Source organism: Bidens hawaiensis, unplaced genomic scaffold (assembly GCF_021521415.1).
Source record: "Bidens hawaiensis isolate Kalapana, Puna unplaced genomic scaffold, B.hawaiensis_p1.1 tig00007038_1, whole genome shotgun sequence".
Classification (NCBI taxonomy): Eukaryota; Viridiplantae; Streptophyta; class Magnoliopsida; order Asterales; family Asteraceae; genus Bidens; species Bidens hawaiensis.
In genome coordinates, this window is record NW_027491482.1 from 284336 (window position 1) to 293454 (window position 9119).

General features: G+C 30.3%; 1 protein-coding gene across 1 annotated transcript; it reads left to right on the top strand.

The window, feature by feature from the left end:
* Nucleotides 1–985: 985 nt before the first annotated feature.
* LOC143634241 (MYB-like transcription factor ODO1) lies at nucleotides 986–3363 on the top strand. Its single transcript, XM_077102382.1, has 2 exons — nucleotides 986–1313; nucleotides 2629–3363. The coding sequence occupies exons 1-2, from the start codon at nucleotides 1051–1053 to the stop codon at nucleotides 3179–3181; spliced, it is 816 nt and encodes a 271-aa protein (XP_076958497.1). The 5' UTR covers nucleotides 986–1050; the 3' UTR covers nucleotides 3182–3363.
* The last annotated feature ends 5756 nt before the right edge of the window (nucleotides 3364–9119 follow it).

A 9119-nucleotide genomic window follows, 5' to 3' on the forward strand; every position in this document is an offset into this window, starting at 1 on the left:
GAAAGTTGAGTTTGGGGCACCAAAAAAACATGGATGGGGCACTTGGGGTCTTTGAACCTAATATAGTGTAGAAGTTTATAGAAGAAAATACGATTTTAAAGGGGTGCATACAATCATCCTTGCTCAATACTGAATCCTCCCAGAATGCTCTAACTCGAAAAGAACATTAAAAATATGTCTATCAATAGGCTTGCTCTTCGGGGAAAAAAAAGGTAACTGATCTTTTCACACAAAAGATAATATGAAGTGATCAATACAGCTACAAACTTTAAGTTATTATATTATAGTTTTTGCAACACGTTTTTAACCTCAAATTTGATGTTTCAGATTTGTTTACATAGAATATAAGGGTTCTCATGTAGCCTCAACTCACTGCCTTAATTTATCTTTTTATATATGACATCCACATATACGATGTTAAAGAAAACAAAAGGTTCAAATATATAATTGATCAATGCTGTCTAAACCATATACGAATTAAAAGATGAATTTTTCATTTTTTTCGTTTATTTTACTCATAAACGTTTATTTTATTATATCTTCATATATGAAAAGCTACTATATATATATATATATATATAACAACTTCTTATAATTTTGGATTAGAGAATTGAAATGGTGGAAGGATGTTGTGTCTTTTCAAAAGAAAATTTTATATTTTAAAGATTTGGGAGAGCTTGATGAATGGGTTTTACATCAATATTAAATTTAACATTTGGCTAAATACAGGGGCAAAAAATGAAACTTTATTATCATTTGTTTAATACCTCATAAGTGGCTTTTTGTGTACGTGCGACACCCATCATTCCTTTTCACCTCATCCGAACCAAGTTGCAGGTCACCTATACCTTTCATGGATCAAATGGTGGACCCCACAAACCCTCTCTCTAGCTTTCTCTCTCTCTACAAGTCTCACTTTGGTAGCTATATATATAGGTTGGTGGTGGTGTAGGTAAGTGTGTTGTTTTGATTGATTTGTTACATTACAAACATTTTAGGTAATATTAAAGTTATCTATAGTTTTCTTGTGTTTTGCTCGCTAAGCTAACGATGGGAAGACAACCGTGTTGTGACAAACTCGGGGTGAAGAAAGGCCCGTGGACAGCCGAAGAAGATAATAAACTTATCAACTTTATTCTGACTAGTGGCCAATGTTGTTGGCGGGCTGTCCCGAAGCTTGCGGGACTCCGCCGGTGCGGGAAGAGTTGTAGGCTACGGTGGACAAACTACCTTCGACCCGACTTGAAGCGAGGTCTACTCACTGAGTCTGAAGAACAACTCGTTATTGATCTCCATGCTAGACTCGGCAATAGGTAAATTTGATGTCACTCTCTCACACCAACTAGAAGATATGTACAAAATTTCCAAAGCTCATTAATCTTGTATCTTACATTATTCAATATACAATATTTAACATAAGATTTTACAAGTTATCGAGAGCTTTCATAATAATTGGATTTTAATAATCCAAATTTTATAATCATAAATAAATTGATAATAATTTATACAAATTTACAATTTAAGGGATCTGCTATTTATACGTACACCCTTTGATTGTTTAGAGATGATGTACATAAAAGATAAAATATGTGTTAAAAATGTGTATGAATATCAAAAAGGAGGTGTGAAATAACCAATGCTCAATTTGATCAATGATATTTATTACTTTAAATTTTGTTGAGATTGGTGACCTCACTTGCGTAGTTATCATATGTCTACACTTTTACCTTCCGTTTTGCTCACGTGGATGGTTGTGAGCGAAATAGGGAAACAAATGTTTCTTAGGAGCGAAATCAAATGAGAAGTCAAGTTAATCGGGTGTAAATATATGATTATTATGTGTCTTTTTGAATTGTTTTGACAATAAAAATAAATTTTAAAAATGTTACCGGTTAAACTACCAATATAGAACATCATCGAGTAATATAAATATATAGTGGGTTATGAAAACATTACTATTTAATATTAAAATTGAATTTAGTATTTAGTGATTATATAAATATTTGTTAAACAAAAAGTAAATATATAAATGTTGCTTATGGCAGACATGTTTCATAGTAAAGCTACGAGGAGATTGTTTAGTGCTTGGCTTTTATTGGTCTATTTTCACATATTTGACGTTTGTATATTTCAAGAAAAAGTATAGTGTTGTTCTTTTTACTCTATTTTGTGGGTCCAACAGGTGATTTTTCACGTTATCAAATAAATAACAATATTGTTTTTAATGTCAAAATTCTTTTAATGTTTCGTATGAGATTTAAACTCAAAACTTTTTTATTTAATTTATATGTTTAAAGGTTTTTTTTAATGGATCACCGTCTCATGGTATCAAATAAATATCCATTGAATGCATAATTAATCTTGCCATATTTATATATATAAAGTTATGAAATTAATTATTTTTAAATGTTTTTATTTTATATCAACAAATTTTCCGACATTTGATATATTTTTCGAGTAAAATATATATGGAAAGATCTTTTAACTCATACAAACGCACATAATACAATAAAAAGGTAAGTTTATGTATTTATTGTAGCGAATGAAATTTAGTAATAAAAACAAGTTTATATTTATATCTTATGTCGTATAGAGTAAAGTTAAGTTTTTTCGTTGTTTGGATGTTAGGTGGTCTAAAATCGCAGCAAGATTGCCTGGACGCACAGATAACGAGATTAAAAATCATTGGAACACTCATATCAAGAAAAAACTCATAAAACGAGGAATAGATCCTGTCACCCATGAACCACTTCAAAAGGAACACCGAGAAATGGAGACATCATCATCTCCTGGAGAGCATTCCTCACAATCTGAAATCAACAACCATTCACAACATTTAAAAAGCAGCAATGCCACAAGAAGCTTTGAGGACTCCTCACAACATGAAAATTGTTCAACTATAAGCGGTGAGCATGAAAAGTTGTTTGAAGGTGTATGCGAAGATGAGAAGTTGTTAAGCTATCTCTTAGGTGACGAAGGGCCTCCGCTAGTCGATTTAACTAGTTGGGAGTTACCAAACAATGCACAAAATGATGATGTCTTCACCTCATGGGATGATTGTGCTACATGGCTATTAGATTGTCAAGATTTTGGAGTTCATGATTTTGCGTTGGATTGCTTTAATGAAGTTGAGATGAGTGTCTTCGATACCTTGGAGACAAGCACTAAACAACAAAAGTAAAGTTAATATGGTTCAAGGGCTAAGGCTATGTTATTGGCTTGATTTTTGTCATGTCCCATGAGATGATTCACCAAAGAGAACAAAACCTAAAACAACATTTATCTTGTTATGTAATAACACACGTTGCTAAGTAGTCAATTTTAGGTTATTAGTGTTACCATGCCAGGTATATGATGGTAGAAGAGAACTCAAGTCTTAAGAGATTTCTCACCATCTATTTGGTAAGTTATTGAAACCTGTCAAAAAGTTTTAGTTACTTAGAAAAAAAGTTATATAATAGGAACAAATGTGAAATATCAAGAACTTAGAGGGTCTTTGTTAATAAGGAAAGTTCTTGTATGTCTTCTTTTGTTCATAAACAATGTTACGCTTTTCTTTTCTTTTTTTTTATTATTAATTTTTTATTGATAAGTTTAAATTAAACACAATAAACGTAAAGCAAATTTAGAAAATGCAAATTATCGTTCACATGGAACTCATGCTTGTGTATAATGCGAGGGTGATTACGGAAAAGACAGCTCAAAATGTGAAATCAAGAAAAACGTATCGTTTTCATATACCCTAAATTGATGGACTAAACATTTTATTTAGCTTATTTAAACATTTGGTTTGCCGGGCTAGTTTCGAATTCACGAATTTCTTGATGTTTTTGTTTAGATTTTGTTTTATATAGTGTGTGTTTAACACTACATGGTTTTAATCACCTACCAATATTTCAATTGATGTACTTTTTCAAAGATTTGGTGGGTTTGTTGCGATGGTTTGGCCAAAGTCTATGAAGTAATACCCGAAAATCCAGTTGGTCATTCTGTTTGACGTAGACAGGGTATCTAAGTCATTAACAAAACCTTAACGAAACTAATTACATTTGTTAGCGCAGCAACATCTGTGTTAGGATTGAGTAAGCAGTTGGAATGAATTCGTAATTTACGAAAGTAAATACTAAAACCATATATGGTAATACTAAACAACCCGTACATGTAATTAATTCTTTTAATATTTACAAGCTTACAACTTCGATAGTTTTAAATATTTTTATTATATGTGCCATTTGTTGGATTTTCTTGTTTGGACCTTCATGTAACATATGACCATTGATATCAACAATACTGATTTTTTACATATAAAATGGACTTTGATTTGTTTTTTTATCATTCGAGTGAACACTTTCCATAAGTTTACGTATCCTATAATTACTTTCACTCTAAACAGATAAAGTATTCTTATCATCTACAACTAATATATTGTATATATATAAATCATATTGCTGGTTTTTGAGATCTGACCACTTATTAGTACATCTCTTGTACTATTTATAAGAGGGTATGATCAAATATCATTTGAAGATATTTATTCAAAAATAGAAAAAGACAATGTAGCTCATAAATAGACTTATCTATACTATATATAATTTATAAGTGATGAACAAATTAAGACGATAGAATAAAAATTTAAGAGCTTTACAATTTATAATGTATAAGTTACCTGTTTAAGTAGAGATATATTTGTTTTTAAACACCTACAATCCACGTTTATTTAATTTCTATAAAAATAATTACAAGTATGGTCCCTTAATATAACAAATCTTTTGTTGATTTAAAAAATAGGTGCAACTTTGACCCTTCATGATTACTCCCTTTTTACTCAATTATGTTCTTTTTTGCTTTTCTTCACATACGATTTACAAAAATATGATTAAAAAGATCTGAACATACATATTTGATTGAGCTTATTTTTGTCGACGTTTGAATATAACTCTTTTCAAAATAGATGGACGGTTTAAATTGTATAAGTTTCTTAAAGAATACATATTTACAATCTCATGTTTCATATAATTACATATCTGACCCTTTATCTTTTTAATATAAAACAAAAACAAACTTGTTACTTATTACAATTCAAAATATAAGAAATACTTACAACTTTGCCCCGTCATATTTATCCAAATATTACTCAATCTTTAATTTTTTATAGGTTATGTAAATATATAATCAAAAGTACTCAAATTATATAAATATCAAAATAATCAAGACAAACTTGAGTCGAGCTCGAGCTAGCATTGGCTTGCTAACAACCTTTAAGTATTGTTACCCACCAGTGACGGATTCAGAAAATCTAGCCAGTGGGTGCAAAAAAAAGTTTAACCTAGAACTCGTCAATTCAAACTAAAGCAAGTCCAACCAAAATGGGTCGGGTCAAACCGAGGTAGAGTAAAAAATTTACATTAAACAAACTACGTATAAAAATGCAAACAATAAATTTCATTAAAGATAAACAAAATACATATTACAATTGACCTCTATGTGATTTTATCTTTGAAAACGGTAAATTACAGCTTCATTCGTAACAGTTAAAAGTGCTTCTTTTTTAACACTAAAATCACACAAGCATTCAAAAAATCTTCACCAATTCGATTACGTAAATTTGTCTTTATGACCTTCATTGCCGAATAACATCTCTCAACCGTTGCGGTTGTAATAGGCAAAACTAATGTTAGCTTTAATAATCGATAAACCAAATGAAAAGAGATATATTTCCTTGTTTCCACTATAACTCTAGCAAGATCCCCAATATCTTTCGTATTAGCAAATCTTTCATCTTTTCGCACATTATCGATGTACAAACCAAGTTGAGATGCAAGAACAATTTTGTCCCCATTATCAAAAATTATATGGATATAACTCACACAATCTCATTAACTTTGATGCATCAAACTTGGGAAAGGAATCGCACGGATTAAAAACCAACATGTTTTGAAGTAAACCCGTGTTAATCTCATTAAAGCGATCATCAAATTCTTGAATTTGCATATCGACAACACTGTTGAAACAATCAAAATTATAATAATGTTGATTGGTGATTGTGTACCTTTGTCTTTTGGGTCTATAACCAGTGTCATCGACAAGATGTGAAGCCGCCATCACCCTAATATGTTTGTCTCCCAATAATTCAAAATTTTCAATTAAAGTGGTTGAGCAATTAACTAATATGGGCTTAATTGTTATTGTTCATAACAAAATTAATTTTGGGCTTAAAATTTTTGGATTAATATATAAAAAGTTAAGTTTGGAGCATTAAAAAATTACGAATGGGTCACTAAATTTTTTTGGATGAGTCATTTGAGTCTTTGGACCTAATATATTACAAATTATAAAGGAAAGAGTGGACTTGAGTGGGTGCAAACACCCCCTGACCGAACACTAGATCCGCCCCTATTACCCGCTGCATCTCTCGTGCACCTGACTGGTAATTCTTTTTATGTTTGACTAATTTTAATAACATCAACTTACTACTTTATTAATTTTGTCACGAATTTTTCCTACTGATTTATTAGCATGGGTGTTTGGTAAAAAAATAATAATATTGAAGTTGCTATCCTATTATCCATCAAAATCAAGGTCTTGCAACTTCTTATAATGGGTCATTTTCTCCTTTCTTGAACAGAAACACTGTTTATGACGGTATCAAAATTATTAAAACAGTAATCCTTTTAGTCCAAGAGCTTATTTAGTATAATTATTTGGATTTGGTAGTCAAATAAACCAACTAAACCTAAGGTCATAGGGTATATATTCACGACCCGACCTGAACCCGAACCCGAACCCAAACCCAATTAACCTAATCCGAACCTAAATAAGCTAATTCGGGTCAGGTTAAAAGTGTCAAAAAGTATTAATCGGGTTAACCCGAATAAACCAAGTTGTTAATAGGGTCAGGTTTCGAGTTCATTTTTGAAAAATAGTCGGGTTTCAGGTTAACCCGAATAACCCGATTAGTGATGATACTTAAGTTTAGAAACAATGATGAAAATGTGAAATAAACACTATAAAGGTAATATTGTAAGCTTTATAGAGGAGTTAATTATTATGCTTATTCATGAACCGTTCGACAGAAAGTTCATTTATGTTGTCTTCATTTAATTAAACGAACGAAGACGAACACGTGTTTCATTCGTTCATATATGTTCGTGAACGTTCGTTTATGATCGTTCATTTAAGTTTGTTTACGTTCATTTATGTTCATTTACATATTAATAGAAAATTATTAAATATTATTTGCATTTAGAAATTATATCACCCTAATATGTATTATATTTGTTTGTTTTTGTTTATTTAAATGCGTTCATTTATGTATGTTTGTGTTCCGTTAATGTATGTACATACATGTTCCTTCATGTTCGTTTATCTTTGTTTAATTATGTTCATTTATTTTCGTTTAAATTTTAAATGAACGAACATAAACGAACACAAACATGTTTAGTTTTTAATTAACGAACATGAACACAAATAGTTGTTCGACTAAGTGTTCGTGTTCGTTAAAAGTTAAACGAACAAACACGGACATGCCTTTGTTCATGCCCATTCTGTTCATTTACAGGCATATATATATACACACACACACACACACATATATATATATATATATATATATAATATATAGAGCAAGGTTAAAATAAGAAGATTTTTCCTAAGAAGTGTAGAAAGTGTGTTTTCACCATTAAATTTAATAAAACACACCGCACAATAAACACACTTTCAATATTCACCATCAGATCAACATATTTAACGCACCGGATTACTTTTTACACTTCTTAGATACACTCCATTTTTTATGTAATTATAAGATAACTAGGTTAGAACCCGTGTATGACACGGGTTGAGTGAAGATAAATAAACAAAACAACCATTTTTCATAATATTACAACAAAAATTAAAAAAAATAAAAATAAAAGCAAATCTACCTATTATGTATTACCCGTTTAACACCCCTAGTTTAGTCACCATGGATTTGAAGCCGTAATATTTGGGTGTTGAATTTCTGTTCTGCATACCTTGTGGATGCATTTGTGGAAGCCTTTGCATGCACAAAAATGCATATCATAAGATTGTCACAACTAATGAAGAAAGTTAGCTTTATGCTACCTCCTACTCTCCTAGAGAGGTACCCAGTTGAAATGCTGCCTTAATTATCCATCAATGCATTATCTTCGCTGGTAAATACATTTATTCAAAAAGTGAATACAGTATTAATATTATTAAAGCCACCAATAAACTGGCTCTAAAAACTTGTTTCATCACTGTTTTATGATGTTTTTTTTTTGTCAGAAGAAACATATCTATAAAGAAATAAAAATGAAACAGAGTGGATTGACTTGAAGCCTATGCTAGTGATAACTGAATTGAATATGTGTACAAAACCTGAGTAGATATAATATAATCAAACCCAAATAACCGGTTTCAGTTGATGATGAAGCTAACATATATTGTATATGTATACATAATCTTGAGCGATAACTAAATTTATGAGGATTTAGTTGGTGATGTATCAAAACTCAAAAGTACTTAAGGATGTAAAAGATGACTAATTTGATTCTCAAAACATCATTTCTATTCATATTTGCAAAAACAATGTTTTCTTCTTTTATGATTATATATTTATACTATACTGACTGGATTGAAACAATAATTTTGAAAAATAAATTTGAAATTTTAATGAATTGACTAAGCGAGAGGTCTATATTTTATGATTAATGGATATTTTTGGAGCATGTCTCTATCTATAATCTCATTGAAATGTTTGACTCTTAAAGTCAAATTTTAAATCGGATTGGATGCGAAGCTAATATACGTGACATGTTCAAGCAGTGCACATACATAATCTTGACCAAAACACATGAATTTCAGGAAACTGAATCGACCGTAAAGTTTACATGTATATAATAGCCAAGAAACTATATAAAGAAAGCAATGTGTACTTGTTCTTTGTACGGTTCAAACCACCAACAACGAAGAAACCCAATTGTTGAAACCCACTTGAAATCACTTGATGAGTACACAAAAAAACAATCTCTTAAAATATATTTTAAACTTGATAAGTATACAAAGAAGTAATTGGAGAACATTTATTTAAATAATAAAAAAATAAAATATTGAAATTC

Excerpts from the sequence above, each read along its gene's own strand:
- LOC143634241 (XM_077102382.1), top strand. The coding sequence starts at position 1,051 with ATGGGAAGACAACCGTGTTGTGACAAACTCGGGGTGAAGAAAGGCCCG. Across the intron at positions 1,314-2,628 it reads CATGCTAGACTCGGCAATAG|GTGGTCTAAAATCGCAGCAA; the intron begins GTAAATTTGATG and ends TTTGGATGTTAG.